This window comes from Paramormyrops kingsleyae, chromosome 1, assembly GCF_048594095.1.
Source record: "Paramormyrops kingsleyae isolate MSU_618 chromosome 1, PKINGS_0.4, whole genome shotgun sequence".
NCBI classification, from domain to species: domain Eukaryota; kingdom Metazoa; phylum Chordata; class Actinopteri; order Osteoglossiformes; family Mormyridae; genus Paramormyrops; species Paramormyrops kingsleyae.
The window spans coordinates 35,451,707-35,471,073 of record NC_132797.1 but is presented as its reverse complement, the minus strand read 5'-3'; the positions used below and the strand labels follow the sequence as shown (position 1 = coordinate 35,471,073).

Sequence of the window (19,367 nt, the reverse complement as noted above, 5' to 3'; positions counted from 1 at the left end):
TGTGCTGTTTTCCGTCATTATAATCTACGTGTTACACCAGAAGCTAGAAGTATTAGGCCCTCTAGAGTAATTTGAACAAAATAGCAAGGATTTGCACTGCTCTTCATGCTGTGTTGCATTGTTTTGTGTTCAGGGGTATTATTAGTTTTCTTTACCTACATATGTTCAAATTGTACTATCATGTTACTATTTAGTGCTGTCAAAGGCCTGCCTTGGTCTTCCATTGTTAAGGCACTGTCAAGATTGACTTCATTGTGTGCTTCCATGTTCGGTAGAATAAAATCCTTTTGCTGTCTTTATCTTAATCGCGAACCTTGAAACTGACGTCATTTAAAATAGCCTGTCAATACGGTGCCGGGGCATCAGTACTGTTACACTGGTGTGGTAGTTACGCAATAATAAAACACTAAACCTCTTTGAGTTAATTTGGACATTGTCGTCATTTAAGGAGTTGGGCTACATGAAAGGATTCACGTATAATATAATATAAGCTATTGCTGGAAAAGGAATATGATAATGTTGGCATACTCCAATATTGCCTTATAAACAGTTTTAAGTACATGAATGGATCTTTGATTGTTGCACTACAATATGTCATATACAAAAAAATATGATGTCATTTTAATGCTTTGGCAACTATTAAAATATTTCGCTGATTCATATTTCACTGAATTATTCTCTGTTATTTAATTTTAATTTTTGCCAGGCTAGAAATGAACGGGGATCGTCATGAATGTTATACTGCAAAACTGCATACCGACTACCACTTATACAATCCGACAGGAAATAACAATTTTTAAAAAAACTGAAGCCTTAATCTGAGAAAAAAAACCCTCTTAAATGCAACTATTGTAATATAGGCTACTGTTTATTGAAGTCCACGAATGCTCTTTAAAACATTGTTCAAAAACCTCCATAAACCATTAAAACATTCATCGTATTTTCCGAAGACAGATCTCCGTAAATCATTTTTGACAAACCTGACCGCCGATTAAAGACAGACACAAATCCAACAAATGCTGCAAACCACAAACTGATGATTCCATCTTTTCGTTTTCTTCTTCTCGTTTTATATCGAAACATTAATACATAACGTTTGGAAAACTGCTTATAGCCTATAATTATGACATTTATCGAGATTTACTAAATGTGACGTGCTCGCTCGTCATTTTGTTTAAAAATGCTGATTTATTATTAACAAAAAGTGATATACAGAACAATCTATATACCTCCTGTGATATAACCTGATAGTACTGATGACAGGGAAATTTGTGTTCTTTAATTTATTAAAGACAAATGTCTTCGTGGAGCTGCGCTATAGTGTTTCAGAAAAAGTACGCCACACATTAAAACTATCTGAAATGTAGATAATAATGATGACTATCATAACAAAGGAAACATTAAATTGCTTATGAAAGCTGTATAGTCATTATTCTGTCTATATTTCTGCGTTTCCTTAACAGACTCAAACGTTAAACTGTTTAAATGCACCAGTGAAATCAGTTCTAGCTGCTGAGGTGGCAACAGTGACTTATCTAATCTGTTTTCATAAGTTAGTTCACTTGAAGGAATAAAAACATATTTTGGTTGGGATAATCTATATATAGATTACGCGAAGCCCAATGAAAAAGAAGGTTTGTTTGGAAAAGGAGATTATAATGAACCAGTTCCTTTTATTGAAGACAAGGTGTTTGAAGAATAGGCTACTGTTCGCATGATTTTAAAACCATTGTTATTTTTTTTTCCAAATCATAGAAAGCATAAAACTTAAATAACCTTAGGATAATGCAAGTTTAAGCTACATGATGCGCTTTTACTTTAACACATAAGTGGAATAGCTTGAAATTCTGCGTGTGAAATTTTTGCTCCCTACGTGCCATGCATATGTGGCATGTTTCGCGACAAACGGGCAATACCTTGAATCATTGGGTTCATGTCATTTTAATTGTTTATGACATTGATTTTCTAAATATTTGAACGCATGAAATGAAAAGTGTACTTGGGATCCATTTTGCTGTTTCAAACAATTGGTTTAAAATCACAGTGTCGAAAACTATTTACCAGCGACTGCCATAGCACCACCATGAGGCCAGTTACAATCATGTCGACTTATATAGTCGTTTGGGAAATGAAATACAATGGTGGTTGGAAGTTAAAAATTACGGCCATTTTCCCAGGTGGATCGTCTTGTTATGCTATAGTTTTTTCTACTAAAAGTATATTTGCAAATTAATCTCCTAATATTGCAGTAACACACTGGCAGTATTGAGTCATAGGTGTTCATTAATTTTCATACCATGGTAATGCTAAAGCAACTCACAGAAGTTTTAGTAGCGTGTTCTTATGGCTGCTCCTTGGCGTTTGAACCTGTGATCTTTATGTTGTTAGTGCAATGCTCTACTTATTGAGCGATAGGAGAAACATAGTCATCAACTTAGTTAGGCTATTTAAAACTTGGCATTGCACTTTAAAAATGTGGCATTATGCTTTAAAAAATATGACATAAATTTTGGCAATAAAGTGTATAAACAATCAAAGAATGTTTACAAATGTCATACACTGGATGATTAAATGAGTAACTGGAGTAAGTGGAATATGACGTTCTTACCGAAGAGGATTAGGGCCACCATGAAAATATTATTTGAATTCTGACTTTAATCTCAGAATTCTGACTTTTTTCTCAAACTTCCGAAAATATTATTTGAATTCTGACTTTAATCTCAGAATTCTGACTTTTTTCTCATTACATTAAAGTCAGAATTCAAATAATATTTTCATGGTGGCCCTAATCCTCTTCCGTACGTTCTGCAATCCCTGAGACTTGAAAGAATTTCTACAATTTTGGTCACTAGTTTAATTATTTAACACATAACAAATTGATATATGTGTGTGTGTGTATATATATATATATATATATATATATATATATATATATTCACTTACAATATGATGGCCCCTACTGTAGCCTACATTGTTACAGATATAGTTTTTCCAAGAGTGCAATTGTCAGCTTTACTCCTGTATCTGTGAACTGCCTGTATTAAATGAGGCATTATTAATTCGAGCTCCTAGAGGTGGCAAATTTTGGTAAATCTGTTGCCAACCAACACCTGCCTAGTTTTACTGTCAATAAAAGATTCTTCAAATATAACATATAATCATTCCGAATCTCCCGGCGGGAGATAGGGATTAAATCACGTGACTTGAGCGGAAGGAGAGCGTGGCGCCTGTGCCTTGACTGCGCTGCTGGAGCGCTGCGGTTGCTAGGGAGCCGTGGTCGCGAGCTGCGTGAAGCTGTGGCAGTGGCGGCACGGCTAGGCGACTTTGATCAGTGAGACCTACGTTAGCTAAACGGTAACGCAGCTTTTCGCCTGCCTCAGGTAAATACATATAACTGTCGTTGTGAAAACTGCGTCATTTATTCGCGGGGATGCAGTGTTTTTGAAAGTCAAGTCGCTTTAGGATAGAATGGAGCACGTGAAGCGGTCATGGCAAAGGCCCGTTTATCGGCGTGATAGACTAGCTAGCTACGCTGGGTGATTTCTATATGCTGGAAAGTTAACCGACAGCTTTCTAACACGACCTTTAGTGTTGGGCTACATAGCTACCTAGCTAGCTAATCAGAAAGCTGGCATACTAGCTAGCGAGCTGTCTAGCTGTTTAACGATTATAGACGTTTGACAGTTGTTGGCGGCATGGCGTGGCAATTTGCTGAGTAATGCGAGAAGCGTACTAACCTGCTAGCTAGTTAGCATAATCGCTAACCGATTTCCATCATATCGAACCTGTTAGGAAACATTGAAAGTGGAAATTTAAATAATACAATAGCTTTGACATCGCCTTCTACTTTTACAATGTTTTAAGCCGTTCATTATTTAACTTTAACATTTAACATTTTTACTAGCTTTGCTCGGATTTTTTTTTTTCATAGTAAACGGTAGTTTTTGGGGAGATGTTATTTATCATGGGTTTTTCTTTATGCATGTTTATATTTAGGGTAACGTAACAGTCAGAAAAACTTTTGTTCTGTTACTTCTTAAATACCTACTACATCAGAGTGGCGTCTCTGAATTCAGAAGTTCGTCTCCAATACGCAGTTGTAACTTGTGTTTAGGTACGTTTAGTGTAATATTTAATATGTTTCTGTCTCTGGCATTTAAAGACAGTAAATATGTAACTGTATTTTGTATATAACTACTTTGGGGGAAAGATGTACTGGTTAAAGTGGTATATTACTTGACATTAAGACTAACTGTCCTAGATGAGTGGGATTATACTGATGAAAATGTAAAAAAAAGCTATTTTTTCTCTCTTTTTAGATCCTTCCTGTACCACTGGCAGGTTGACTGACACTTGGCACAATTTGCACATCTGATTAATTCCTCTGTTGGCAACTGTACATTGTGGGTCTGAGATGGCAACTGATGGCATCCAGTGGAGCTGAAGAAGTGAAAATACAGACCTTTCAGCCAACATTTGGTGCTTCCTTAATTCCTACAGTGGTCCATGTGCCCAACGGTGAAGTCGTTTCCTGCAAGCTGCAGAGGAGGGGACTCCAGCCTTCGGAGCCCTCTGTCACTGTTGCCAATGTGAATGTGGGGCTGGAACAGCTCCTCTGCGTCTCAGGGACCAGTACACACTGTGCCTTTCCTGTGCAAGCAGCTTATCCTTCAGTAGCCAGGGTTGATGGTGTTTGGAGTTCTGGGGTTAGCTGTACTAATGGAATTACTAATAGTCAGATAATCTCCAGTGTAGTTGCCAAGAACTCTCAGTGTTCCAGTGCTCCCCTTGTTTTCTGCCAAAATCCTTTTCGACTGGAGCCAAGCATCCACAGCTCCCTGCCCCACAAGCACCTGGGCTCGCACCGGTTGCGTTCTGGGCTGCTGGGCAAGAGGGCCTTCTCATTCCAACCTGCCGTTTATCCAGTATGTCCCTCCCCTCCAAAAGCCACCTCTAAGTTCTCAGAGATTTCTCTTACAAAAAGCACAATGCCCACCAATCAGTCTTCCCCACAAGCTACCAGCAAGTTCAACGGCAATAGCAATGGATTTTTACAACCTGCCACAACTCAAGTGCCTGTCCACCCCCGACAGAAGCTCAGAGACTTGGCAAATCCTTCTACCACCCCATCTCTATCCACTTCTCATCAATGCAGGACAGATAAAGGCAGCTGCAAAACGGACACAAAACTTTCATGCCCCACTGTGCCTTTGCAGAAGAATTGCAGGGATGTAATTCTGGGCGATACCTTTGGGGTTGGGGACATGCTGAAGAGTGAGAATGTAGCAGGAAGTGTCAAGGTGGTACAGCCAAACAATGTCCACCAGGGGCTCCGAGTGTTGGGTACTGGGAAAAGGCTCTCCACTGAAGTGTCTTTCACAGCTGCTGTGAGGACAATGGCTAGGAATAGTGTGAAGCTGAGTAATGGAGCACTACATGCCACAGGCAGAGCTCCAGCTACACAATCAACCACTGCGTTTGTCTTGCGCCCGGAAAATGTGGCAGTTGACCCCGTACCCTCTGCTGATGTGCCTCCAGTAACGCCTGCACTCCTATCTGCACTGCCCCTAACCCAGGTGGACCAGGGGTCAAATTTGGTTGCTGCCAAACCTTCCAGCCTCCCTGGCCTTAGGCTGAGTTGTAGTACATCCTGCTCTTCTGATGCTTCATATGCTAGTGGTGGTAAAGGCCATGCCATTCCAGGGGAAACTATGGATGAGTTAACTGTTCCTCAGTCACCATCTGTTTATTCAGTAACTACCCAAATATCTGCCATACACCTCACTAAGCAAAGTGTTCCCCTCGACCTGATAAAGGACAAAAGCTTCTCCCTGCCTTTGCTGGAGGAGCAGGCTGCCACAAATCATAGTGTTACAAAGTAAGTACTTCTTTATTCTATTTAACTTTTATTTTTCCAGGCCGGTCACTAAGAACAATTTCTTATTTACATTGATGGTCTGAATCACCAGTGAAAATAACGCTGATGCAGGCATCTTTGTACATATGAATTTTTCTTGATATCTGTGGCTTTTTTATGCTCTTGTGGCTGGCTGCAATTGTTAGGTCAAGTGTTAATGCTTTATTATGTATTTTGCCCTTATCAACTAAAGAGCAGTAAGTCTGATCTTAATAATGTATGATCTCCCTTTAATATTATTAATGTTACTGTAACTTCATATTAAATGCATTACTCTGGGACACTCCAACTCCCCTCCTGGGGGTTCACCCATCAGCCTTCAGCCTCCTAGTACATACCCTGCCCTCCATAATTATTGGCACCCCTAGTTAAGATGTGTTCTTTAGCTTCTAATAAATTCAGTTGTTTTCTAAATATAGGACCACAATGGAAAAAAAGAGGAAAATCCATCCTTTAATTGAAGTGCATTTTTTCAGTGGGGAAAAAAATTAAGAAATAACTCTTTTACATCAAATCATGTGTGCCACAATTATTAGCCCCGGATGTTAATACTTTATACAACTTTTTTTTTTTCCAACAAAACAGCACCTAATCTTCTCCTATAATGTTTCACAAGATGGGAGAATAGAGAAAGAGGGATCATCGACCATTCCTCTTTGCACAATCTTTCTAAATCATCCAGCGACCTGGGTCCTCTCCTGTGCACTCCCCTCTTCAGCTCAGTCCACAGGTTTTCAATGGGGTTGAGGTCTGGGGACTGGGATGGCCATGGGAGAAGCTTGATTCTGTGTCTGGTGAACCATTTCTGTGTAGATTTGGCCACATGTTTAGGGTCATTATCTTGCTGAAAGACCCAGTGACGACCCATCTTCAGCTTTCGGGCAGAGGCCACCAGATTTTGATTTAAAATGTCCTGGTATTTCAAAGCATTCATGATGCCATGAAGCCTAACAAGGTTCCCAGGGCCTCTGGAAGAGAAACAGGCCCACAGAATCACCGATCCTCCCCCATACTTCACAGTGGGCATGAGGTGCTTTTCTGCATACTCATCTTTTTTGTTCCGCCAGACCCACTTAGAGCTTTTTGGCAACAAACACTCTATCTTGGTCTCATCTGACCAAAGCACACGGTCCCAGTTGAAACCCCAGTACTGCTTAGCGAACTCCAAACGTTTGCGTTTATGATTGTGAGTGAGAAAAGGTTTTTTCCGTGCATGCCTCCCAGACAGCTTTTTGGCATGTAGATAGCGCCTGATGGTTGTTTTGGAGACTTTGTGTCCCCAAGACGCTACCATTTGTTGCAATTCTTTAACAGTGAGCTTTGGAGAACTTTTTATTTCTCTTACTATCCTCCTCACTGTGAGTGGTGGCAAAATAACCTTGCGTCCTCGTCCAGGCTTGTTTACCACTGTTCCAGTTGTTTTTAACTTCTTAATGATTCCTCTGACAGTAGATATGGGCAGGTGCAGGCAAGTGGCTATTTTCTTGTAGCCATTGCCTGACTTGTGAAGGTCGACACACATCTGCCTTACTTGAATGGTGTGTTCCTTTGTCTTTCCCATGTTGAAGAGTGGATAAGAGAAATGCCCTCTGTGTCACATCATATTTATACCCCAGGGACACAGGAAGTGATGAATTACTAATTAAATGTTCCTAGATACTCTGATCAACTTTGTAAACTACTGTAGAAATGCCAGAATGATATGATAGAAATGATAGATACTTCAATTACATTTATTTCCTAGGAATTGTTAGGGGTGCCAATAATTGTGGAACAGGTGATTTTATGAAAAATAATTATTTCTTAGTCAGGGATTTTTTTTCCCCTTAAAATTCACTTGAGTTGAAGGTTACATTTTTCTACAATTGTCAGTGTGAGAGTATGCTTCTGCAATAAAAATTTAATTTATTTTAAGGCTTTTAACACATCTTAACCAGGGGTGCCAATAATTATGGAGGGCAGTGTATGTTTCATCATTATGCTGCCTGCATGCAGCCATATGTTTAATTTGTATGTTTAATCTCCTGTCTCTTCGACACTATCCTGCTATAACGGTAGACATATCGTGAATGGACATGGAAAGAACACAAACAAACGTGGAAAAATTCAAGACTAACCTTAGCCTAAGGGGTGGAGTAAGGTATATGTTACTCTATGCTACGGCCTAGGCCCACGGCAAAAGAGGGAACGGTTAAACCGCTGGCATGACACCCAGCTCAAATCAGTGAATTTTACCAACAGAACTCCTGCACCTACCCTAATCAGTAAGTTTTAACACTGTCATCCTGCGCATTGATTAGCATATTATTGATTTTCCATTGTCTTTATTTCCCCGTTTTATTTCGGCTCCAAATATTACTCAAATGGTCCCCTTACCCAAGTCAGCATAGGGCCCCCAGTGAAGTTAGTTGATCCCTGGTGACAAAGATGGTTTGTTTCTCACTTTATTATTTGCAATGTGCGTTCACTGCTTTTAAGTCCTATGTAAGCCCTTTGTTCTTTGAGGATCTCAGGACTTTTGTTTGTGTCCAGTCATGAAGGTACTGGCTTGCTGCAGGTCACTGCAGAGGAAGATGAGCTCCCTGACAATGTAGAGAATGACTGTAATGGAGACGAAGATGGTAAGTTCGCTCCATTTTTCCAGCAGAGTAAGGATTTGCACAAAGGGACCATCAGTACTTTGTTTTGTGTAATTTAAGGCTTAGCTTCCATCCTGTAAGTGTCCCGTTCATGTAATCCGTTTGATTCTAGTGTGTTTTTGCTTCCTTAGATGGGTCTGAATGTTCCTCCATGAACGATGGGGCCTCTGCAGCCTCTGTGGTAATTTCATCAAGGTAATTTAAAGTTTTTATTTCGAAAACTTTAAGCAGCCTGTGTATGCTATGAGAACATTGAGAAATCAATGTTTGTCCTTTGTGGTGAAGGTCACTGAAAAATGAAGGGGATTCTAAGAAAGTGATTGGGAGCATGAATGATGATTTTGGTGGCTAACTTGGCGCAGACAGGGTTCTTACTACAAAGTATGTTGAAACTGAAACATACAGTTTATGGTGAATAACGTTGTATAGAGCCCTGAAACCAAGTTCTTTATTCCTTGATATTTTCTTTGATTTTTAGTTTTAGAATTCCTGCTGGAAAAAGGCAAAAGGAAACTAATTTGAATTGAGTTATGACACAGGTGCTAGTAATCTGCCATATATTAATGTTATGTGGGGTGATGTCTAAAATGCTTAGAATTGACATTGGGGAAAAGTCACAGAGCAGCATAACTGTGGTGATAGAGAGTTTACCTTTTGTCTTCTGGTGGTTGCTCTCTCTGAAAGGCCTGAAAGCAGAGTGTAGTAGAAATGTCTCCCAATAGTCAGTCATTTAACAGTAGAACTGTCTCTCTAGTAGAAATACATTTCTGTGGGAAAATTGTGGTACTATTGTTATGAAAGGTTTCATCCAATTGGCTTATTTCTAGTCCACCCCCCCAATAAACCTCAGGTTCAGTGTTAGTTCACAGTCACGCAGGAAACTTTTTAACCCCCCTTGAGTAACAGGTACCTACCTTGCAAATGACTGTTATGTAAGTTAATATTTTTTCAGCATATTTGTTCTTTAAAAGAGCAGTGAAAATAGGTACTGTACGTTTTCAGCAGTTATAGTTGATGGTTTCTGTGGAGGGTGATACATTGTTTCAGTGTCAGAATGGTTCCTTTCTTTTGTTTATGATTGTATGTATTCACACATACTTGTATGTAGTGGTTTCTGTCGCTAATCAAGATATTTTCTTTTGATAGTGTTGAGGAAGCTGGAGCGTCTGACCAGGAGGACAGCAAGGTTGAGAAGCCAGCATTGGTGCCTAGCCTGTTCCCCTACATCCCCCCTACGCTGTATTTTGGCATGGCCAATGAGACGGGTGAGGGCACAGAGTGTTGACATGGAACAGAAGATCTGAAGAGCATGGCTACTTTATTTTGCATAGTCTCTCTCATCTAACAGTTGTGGTTTCATTTCAGTTGAGCTTCTGCCACCAGAGCAGAGGAAGTTGCTGAAATGGAAGATGAGCTCAGTAACCCCCAACGTAGTGAAGAACGCTATCACCAGGTCTCACTTCACAGCTACCAAGAGTGAGTAAGGCTCTCAGATTAAATATGGGAATCAGGTGTGCACAGATTGCAAGGTTCCATTTAAAATATTCTTAGGGTTCCCCTTAATCAGATTCATAGCATGAAAAATTACTGCGAATTGAATGGACTGCAAACTGAAGTCTAATGTTAATAAATTATACAAAAAGCTTTTTTTCCGTAGGACAAAACATTAGAAAATACCAACAATACGTTTTTATGTTGTTGTTTTTTTTCTCTGACAGTTTTTCTGCTTGTTCCAGGAGACGGGTTTCATATTGATGGTGTCTGTGACTATAAGCGCTTGCATTCTGTTTCAAGTGAAATAAGTTCAAAGTATTTCCAGTATAGTTGGCACAAGCATTTGGCAGAGTTTACAATACACAGTACCGTCTCAGACACCAACAATTAGGGTTTCCACTTTCATCTGTAGGAATGTGGGACACCCCCTCCAGGTTGCCAATCATAAAATTTGCCAGGAGAGGGCAAATTCTGAAATATGGGACAAATCGTGTCTCTTAATGGTACAAAATGGGACACGTCCTTTTTTTTCCCCATGATATGTAACAATCCCATAAAATACAGGATGGGTGGGAACATTAAACCCATTCCCTGGAATGGGCAGTGAGGCAAAGGAGAAATCCCAGCAAACAAACGGTTGACATTTTCTAGTGTTACGCCAAAACGTTTATTGTACTACCCAGACAAGGAATATATATGGCTTTGTGTTCACCACCGCCACAGCTACTTTCTTGTCATCAGGATGACTAGGGTTGGGCGATTATATTGATAAAATATCACATTGTGATTATAAACAATCATATTCTGAGTATCGTGATATATATACCATAAACACTAGTTTTCTTGCATAATTAACAGTTATGATACTAAACTTTTACACAAATTCCATCAAGGTACTGTATGTGTCTTGTTGGTGTAATTTATCATTATACCTGTTATATGATCCGTAACTATTAGTAAGACAATTTGGTCATCATAATCATAAAAACTTAAAACTTTTCTACATATGAATTTTAGAATATTGTAATAAATATCAATATTGTGAAAATCTATTGTCATTCAAACGGAATTTTAAGCAAAAATGGAGCATTGAAGTAAAGAAATAATGACTTGAATTATATTGTGATAATTATCAACATTGTTTCATAAGAAAAATTATATCACAATAAAATATTTTGCCTTATCGTCCAGCCCTAGTGATGACAAATTTGGCAGAAATGTTGTTTGCGTGACAAAATGAAACTGTTCAAATTTCCTTCTATTTGATATTTGATCAATCTTATCATTTCACAAAAACATTTTGAAAGAAAATCTACAGCTGATAATCCTGATACAGATCACCCCAAAACTGAAACAGCAGCTTAAATGGCCTGACCGTGTATGGTGGGGTTACCGACTTACCAAGCTTGCTGGCGCAAGGTTAGAGGAATGACATACATGTTTTTTTTATTGTATGGAAAATGAAAGCTCAATCTGTGGGCCAAATTTAATAATGAATTATAAACATGTCATGGGCTGGTACTTCGAGACCTTTTATAAGTTAAAAAGGAGCCAATGAAATCCCTGCACATCCAGTTATTTCAGAAATTGTAGAGGTTGGGGGTGCAGGAGGAGTAAGGGTAAGATGAGGGGGTGACAAGGCTGTCCGGGGAACACATTGTTTTCATTCCCACAGCATCTTTTCTAGTTTTTGTATGATTTATTAAAATCAGATTTCAGTGTGCAGCCCATTCAATTTGTTGTAAGGGAATTTTAAGCAAAAATTGTTAGTTAAGTAAAGAAATAATTACTTCAATTTATATTGTGATAACTATCAGTATTGATTGATATGAAAAAAATTATTGTGATAAAATATTTTGCCATTTCGCCCATCTAGTCTGTTGTGTGGCGGGTTTTGAATAGCCAAAGTACTGCCACACAACTAATGTCTCTTTACCTTTTATATCCACAATATCCTTTTTTAAAACATGAGCTGCTGAGCTGTTGCTTTCTTCGCTGACGCTTGTAGTTTCCTCTGAGGGATCCCTTCCGTGACTCATGTATATACCGAACCAGGGGCATGTGGTGTGCTCCACTAACAAAGGCAGCCTTGCTGTACATTTGTTGGCCATGGGTTGTTTGTTCTTAAAAAAATCCTGTCATGATTGGTTAGAATTGTTTGTTTCTGTGATGTGATAGGCCACACTGGCCTATCAATCAATATTCCCTACTGACAGTTCATCGAAGTTTCTCATTTAAAATCTAAATGGTAAGATAAGTATATATTGTTTATCGGCCAGCCCTAGGTTCAATATACAAAGTTTATGCAAATTGTTCTGATGAAAATGGGTTTGTGTATTACATGCAGAAAGTCATGATTGGCTGGGCTGTTGGGGTCACCACATGAAATCACCCGGATTCAAGGCCATCCGAGAATACCAGAAGGTAAAGCCGAACATGCACAATGAGATTAGATTTTCTTAGGAAAAAAGATTATGTTTTGGGAGTGTGCTGCTACGAAGAATATTATTAAATAATTCTCTAATGTTATTTAATGTTGATGCACATATGTGACGGGGGGAGAGAGTGTGTCTGCATTTATTACGGACAAAGAAAGTAAACATTTATTGTGGAGAAAAAGCCTTTTCCGCATTTTACGCTAATAATGCGCCGGCTTGCACTCTCGTGAAACAACATAGACTTTAGCGACTGAACAGTGCAAATAAGACGTTCGGTGAGAAAAAACCTGTGAACGGCAGGTGGCAAATTTCGTTTTAATACGTGCCTGGTTGTGTGCACATACTACAGTGATGAACTGTAAATAAGATAAATAACATAAGGCTATTTAGTTTGTTTAATAAAAGGACAAGATATAAACCCGTTCTATAGAAAAGGTAGCCTTAAATGACTTCTGTTGTGATCTGGCACTATATAGAAAATAAAATTAAATGAAATTTAACTTGGGGCGCCCCGCTAATAGAATGGTAGGGTAAATAGTTTGTGGTATATGTAGCCACATTTGATAATAGCCGATTGTGTTGACATCTTTCCCAGACAACCACGACTTCACCTGTGTTCATGTGCATACTTGCGGGGCGGGTAACGCGGTCGGCAGTAACATCATTGGTTGCACTTGAAGTGAGAAGTTATCCAATCCGACAGTAAGCGACTCATTAATAGGAATATTCTCAGAGTTGTGTTCTCGGCTGGTCTCAATAAAATCCCAAGTCCATGACAAGAACGAGTACAAATACGGCTGATTCAAAGACAAGTCGAGACCTTCAAAAACTGGTCTTGAGTACTACAACATTTGATATTACTATAAATTTCTATCATGAAGAAATGAATTCATCGAGTAAGTTACTCAAGGCACGGCATTCGTGCTTGTCTCCTTTTTCTTTTATGGCGGTCGGCATCCAGCTTAATGGTGCTTTACTGCCACCGCGGCTTTGGTTAGTTTATTGCTCCCAAATTAGGGGGTAGCCACTGTACTTATGTGTAAAAACGTAGACCCAACTAATCGATTATTAAATTAGTTGCCAACTATTTTAATAGTCGATTTTAATCGATTTCTTCGATTTGTTGTCTCAGCCCTAATATATGTATTATTTAAACATATATATATATATATATATCACTTGTTTGCTTTATTTGGAGTTATGTTTACCTAAACATTCCCTTTCAGCTGAACCACTTTCCAGGATCCTTCCAGATCGGCCGGAAGGACCGGCTGTGGCGCAACCTTTCCAAGATGCAGGTGCGCTTTGGCAAGCAGGAGTTTGGCTTCTTCCCAAGGTCCTTCGTGCTCCCACAGGACATCAAGCTGCTCAGGAAAGCGTGGGAAGATGGTGGCAGCCGGCAGAAATGGATCATCAAACCGGTGCGTCTGAAGCTAAGCAGAGCAGGCTGGGTGGAGTAGGGGTGTCTTGATGGAATGTGGACTTATGGATGGTTGTAAACATTGAGCTGTTCCTTGTCCTTTCAGCCTGCATCTGCTCGAGGAATTGGGATTCAGGTGATTCACAAGTGGAGCCAAATGCCCCGCAGAAGGCCTCTCTTAGTGCAGAAGTAAGCCTGCTGTTGGAGACACAGTGCCAGTCCCAACTCGAATGAATGACTTCTGTTTAAAGTTGATAGCTGTAATTGTCTTCATAGTAAATGAGAATTGGTGCTGACTGAGTTTTGGTAAGTTTGTTCTGAAGATAGTTTCCTGCTTATTTGTGATGTAGGTACCTCCACAAACCCTACCTCATTAGTGGTAATAAGTTTGATCTGCGGATTTACGTGTACGTCTCTTCTTTTGACCCGCTCCGCATCTACATCTTCAATGACGGCCTCGTCCGTTTCGCCAGCTGCAAGTATGTTGTCATTTCAGGTGGACTGAGATTTTACTACCTTGTTTTTACACCAGTAGTGTGGCCAATGTTAGCAGTCACGTGGAGTGAAGCCCTCAGTTAATTATGTGTAAACTGTTGATTTGAAATTTTAGAATTAATGAATGAGGTCATTGGCCACGTAAGTTCACGGAATTTGTCTTTGCCTGCTGTTTGTAGTAATGTTTTTTCAGCATGTGATATGTATGAACAGTGTAACATCAGTTTAACAAAATTGCTGCTATTACTAAATGTATTCTGCAGGTACTCCTCTTCTATGAAAAGCCTGGGTAACAAGTTCATGCATCTGACAAACTACAGTGTGAACAAGAAGAACTCTGAGTATCAGAACAACAGTGATGACAAGTCCTGTCAAGGCCATAAATGGTACGAGCAGAAGATGAAAGTCTGTGCTTACAGACCTTAACCACTTTATATTAGATTTTATTGTATTTATTGCATTTATATTTTATAGGTCTTTGAAGGCTCTCTGGTGGTATCTTGGCTCAAAAGGTGTCAACACCAGCCAAATATGGGAGAAGATCAAAGACATTGTCATCAAAACCATCATCGCGTGAGTGTGTGCTTTTTTTTAATTTTTAATCACAGTGAAATGTGAATTGGTCATTTCCTCATGCTTGAGTATTTAATACTTAATCTGTGCAGGTCAGACCCTTACGTGAACACACTGGTCAAGACGCATGTGCGCTCACCATACAGCTGCCATGAACTCTTTGGCTTTGATATCATGCTGGATGAGAATCTGAAGCCCTGGGTACTTGAGGTCAACATCTCTCCCAGGTACGGCACAGGTCATTTAGAGCTGCAAACCATCTTACCGATTGGCAGATTGCTCATGTAACTTGCCATCTGATTGGTGTTCCCTACCACAGCCTGCACTCCAGAACTCCGCTAGACATTGCAGTTAAGAGCCAGATGATCCGGGATGTGCTGAATCTGGCTGGGTTTGTTCTTCCGCAGTGCGAGGATGTGGTGCCCTCCGGCAGCAACACCAGCAGCTCCAGCAACAGGTGCAGTCCAACAGCAGCCTGAGCTCCCTGCTCCAGAAATATGCAGTGTAACTGCAGTGTGGGGCTGTATGAAGTGCTTTTTGTGGTATTTTTACTTATTTTTTAAACATCTTTTATTTGTGCCAGTTTTTCTTTAGGAATGAGACTGCGATCCCGTCACTTGCCAGAACTATTATCTGATGAGAAGGTGAAGAAAGCATTGTTGAAGCAGCATTCTGCAGACCAGGTTTGTTTATCTATGTCTATTTAAATAGTTTTATATTCCTCAAATAAATAAATATCTAGTAGATGGGTAGATGGGTAGCTTATCCCAGGCAGCATAGGTGTGTGTGTGTGTTCCTGTGTGTGCGTGCGTGCGTGCGTGCGTGTGTGTGTGTTTGCCAATGCTTAATGTAACTAAAAGAAGCAGGCTGTCAAAGGTTTTACATAAGTGACTTTTCCCTTTTAAATCCTGGAAGGATTTCTTCTCCGCTGGACTGGAAGAGCTAACTGCAGAGGATATATGGATGCTGGCGGAGTCTGAGGACGAGCTGAGCCGGAGGGGCCAGTTTGAGCGCCTGTTCCCGTCCCCCATGTCGTCGCGCTACCTGCGCTTCTTTGAGCGCCAACGCTACCTCAACATCCTGCTCAACCAGTGGGAGCAGAAATACTGCCAGAACAGGGACCGAGGTGCTTTTCCTAAAAAGTATACATGTGTTAAGACACAAGGCTGTCCTCTTCCAACTTGTAGTGCGACATTAAATTGTTTTTTTTGTTTTTTGTGTGTGTGTAAGGTATCAGTCTGCTGAAGAACCTGTGTGAAAGGGGTCTGCACCTGGGCCCTGCCTCTGATCCAGCACGCCTTGTGAGTGCAGCAGTTTAAGGGTTTTCTCACATTTACTTCCTCCTGTCCTGCCCCCACTGCCTCCGTCACAAACTCTGTGGCTTTAAACCACCTCTTAAGCAAATGTTAGTTAAATATAGCTGCTGATTGCTGCGCAGTGTAAGTGCTGAGTCAAATTAGAAAAAAGAAAAACCACCATGACTCTCTACTGCAAATAATCAGGGGTAGTTGATTACTACACAACCAGATTTCGATTATCTGCTAATTCTGAAAATTATATATTAAACTTAACACAAGGCAGAACACAAAAGAATGCATTAGCAAACATATAAGCAAAATCACTTAAATACTTCACGGTTAAGTTCAGCTATTCCTGACGTTAAGCTGGAAAAGGTGATTTTAGTAAGATACAATTGCATTTATTTTGAAGTTAATCATGCAGACAAATAGAGACTTGTCATTCGCGGTTTCACATAGTCACAATTAGTGTAATATTGATGCATTGCAATTTCTATTAGAAACTGATGAACAAATTACAAATCCATTGAATGGATTTTATGGGGGAGAGGTCCCTTTCAACAAATCATATGTGCAAATTTACTTGAGTTTAATACCATGCAACTCCGTTATTTCACTTCTGTTTGCTTCTCGTGTTTGCAGCAATGAACATCTATTGAACAAGGAACAATTGCTTTGCCTATTAGCAGTAATTTGAGAATGTATCTACAACAATGCTTGGGGTGTGTAGGCTTTTAACATATTTCATACATGCTTGTACTCCATTATGTGGATTAAATACCAAAGTATGGCACAATGGCAAGATAACTACTATAATTTTAGAAAGCACACAATATGTGGAAATGTGATACTGATCCCCACCAAGTGAAAATTGGGAATCAGGTGAACTTGGATGTGATGATAATTGAGAGTCATTCAGTTTGTGTGCACACTTGTACTGTATGTGTCTGCCTGCTTTTACCTATTGTTCTGTTTTAGACTATTTTGGAACTGAACGCAGTGATTGTGAAGGGTAGAGATGCTGAGTTGATATCCCTACTCTGTGTGCATGCTGGAATATGCTGTGAATCATTTATTCATTAGTCACTAATTCTAGAATGTAGAAAAGGTGACAGCATCACACTGACAAACGCAGACCATACTAGTATTTTGACTTCCTGCCTTCATACTGTGTGTAGTTTGCTGTGTTTTTAAAGGTGTTTATGTCTCAGTTGTTATACAGGTCCATCTCTGGCCAAAGTTTTGACTCTTACAGTAACCTCTCCGCTGTTCAAGAACCAATTACTTCTAGGTAAGTATAGCTAAGCTCTATTACATGTGGGGCAGTGCATGGATCAGCAGGTTAGGGCTCTGTGTCTGTGATCATGAGGTTGTTAGTTCGTATCCCATAGTCATAAGAGTACCATCATCATTGGGCCCTTAAGCTAGTTATTCATCCTCAGCTGTATAAGTGTGTGTCTCCATTGTGTCATTTGGTACTCTACTCGTACCAATCTGCACAGCTGAAACTGCATCTCTGGACAGATTGCCTGTATATTTAAAACTTGCTACTGTTTGAAGGTGCTCATCTCAACCATATGATTCTTGGCCTTTCAGTGTGGTGGTCAGTGAGAAACTGACACCTGAGATTGATGAAGATGACTTTGTGATCCCAAGCCCACCTGATATCGGCCTGCTGGGGTCCTGTGGTTCCAGTCCATGTTCCAGTTCGGCCAGTGAGAGCCTAAATTCCAAAGACTACATGTGATGTCCTTGTTCCACTGTTTACATTGATGCCTTTCAGCCAGTCTATTCATACACACACACACACACACCTACACCCCTATATTTTGTCTTATAGAGATGCATACAGATAAGAAATTACCACAGACCAATCCTTTGTATGAACTCTCTCACTGGTATGTTTGGGTCTTGCTGAGCTGTCTCAGTCTAATGGGCTTCTAGGAGAGATGATTAGTCAAATTAAGACATCCATTGGTTATACAAACTGTAGGACTGCACTCTCTTTGAAGAAGCTGTCACTTGGCCAAGGGGATGAACTACTAGACTGGATCTGTATACAGAGACTGAAACTTACCTGATCCCAAAGTATGTTTACATTTAAATGCTTGACTGGCTAATAGTGCATCTATTTATCAGATCGATTCAGATTTGCTAGGTATATGTGAACTTTTGAAGAGGAATGAATAGTTATTAATAATAAAGATATGTTTTATCAATTGAAACAGTTTTCCCCAGATCAGGGGATAATAGTGCTCAGGTTCAGCTTTTCACATTAAAAAAAATACTTGAAGTAAGCTGTCAGCTGCTTTTCTTTTGTCTTCTGTGTTTTATGAGTCTCTTTCAAAGGGTTTTGTCGGGAGCAGACTTCTTATTGGATAATACTGAGTAGTATTTTCCATCCACCTTCCAAGCGCTAATCCTGGACACCGTCATGAGGGGATCTGGAGCCTAGTCTGGGCAGCAGAGGTTTTGGGAGGGGACAAAGCTAACTTGGGGAAACTGTGAAAACTCCACCAACATGAACTCTGGAAGTTGGAGACTACAGTGCTACCCACAAAACCACTACATCCATGGTAGTGCATTTAACATTTCTATTCAGACTCTTGAAACCTATTCAAAAAATAAAAATGAAAAATGTAATTCAGCTGAACTAATGGCACTGGTTGAGAATGAAATGCATATGTGTAAATGGAGTCTTGTAGAAATCATATTTAAGTACACATGATTGCAGTCCTGGTCACTCCTAAGGCTATGCTTAGCTCAAAGTCAAGTCTTGAGTAATTTGCCCTCAAGTCTTTCCATCATTTTTGCAGTCAAGTCACAAGTCATCAAATTTGTGACGCAAGTCCAAGTTGAGATGAGTCATGTAACTTGAGTCCCTATCTATGTCTTTTTTTACCTTTAGTGATTTAAAGTTGCTGCAGCAAAAACCCGCCACAATACATTGTAGGATGCGTTCTTTATAGACAGAGAGGTTGAAAATTGAGTCCACTCATGGTTGCCCTCACAGTTTTTATGTGTGTTTAAATACAGAGTGATGAATCTTTCCAACAAACTATCTTAGGATACCTTACATTAAGCTAATTGAAA

At 39.8% G+C, this 19,367-nt stretch overlaps 1 protein-coding gene across 1 annotated transcript; it reads left to right on the top strand.

Annotated features, from left to right (window-relative positions):
- Positions 1 to 3,203: 3,203 nt before the first annotated feature.
- ttll4 (tubulin tyrosine ligase-like family, member 4) lies at positions 3,204 to 18,567 on the top strand. Its single transcript, XM_023806074.2, has 19 exons — positions 3,204 to 3,380; positions 4,320 to 5,878; positions 8,450 to 8,538; positions 8,688 to 8,751; positions 9,703 to 9,821; positions 9,922 to 10,032; positions 12,398 to 12,474; positions 13,715 to 13,909; positions 14,015 to 14,097; positions 14,259 to 14,387; positions 14,667 to 14,789; positions 14,878 to 14,976; positions 15,069 to 15,203; positions 15,296 to 15,433; positions 15,560 to 15,659; positions 15,892 to 16,102; positions 16,207 to 16,277; positions 17,486 to 17,565; positions 17,871 to 18,567. Exons 2-19 carry the CDS (start codon positions 4,425 to 4,427, stop codon positions 18,019 to 18,021), a joined length of 3,429 nt encoding a protein of 1,142 aa, XP_023661842.2. The 5' UTR covers positions 3,204 to 3,380; positions 4,320 to 4,424; the 3' UTR covers positions 18,022 to 18,567.
- Positions 18,568 to 19,367: the final 800 nt, after the last annotated feature.

Excerpts from the sequence above, each read along its gene's own strand:
- ttll4 (XM_023806074.2), top strand. The coding sequence starts at position 4,425 with ATGGCATCCAGTGGAGCTGAAGAAGTGAAAATACAGACCTTTCAGCCA. Across the intron at positions 9,822-9,921 it reads TGGCATGGCCAATGAGACGG|TTGAGCTTCTGCCACCAGAG; the intron begins GTGAGGGCACAG and ends GTTTCATTTCAG. Across the intron at positions 16,103-16,206 it reads CTGCCAGAACAGGGACCGAG|GTATCAGTCTGCTGAAGAAC; the intron begins GTGCTTTTCCTA and ends TGTGTGTGTAAG.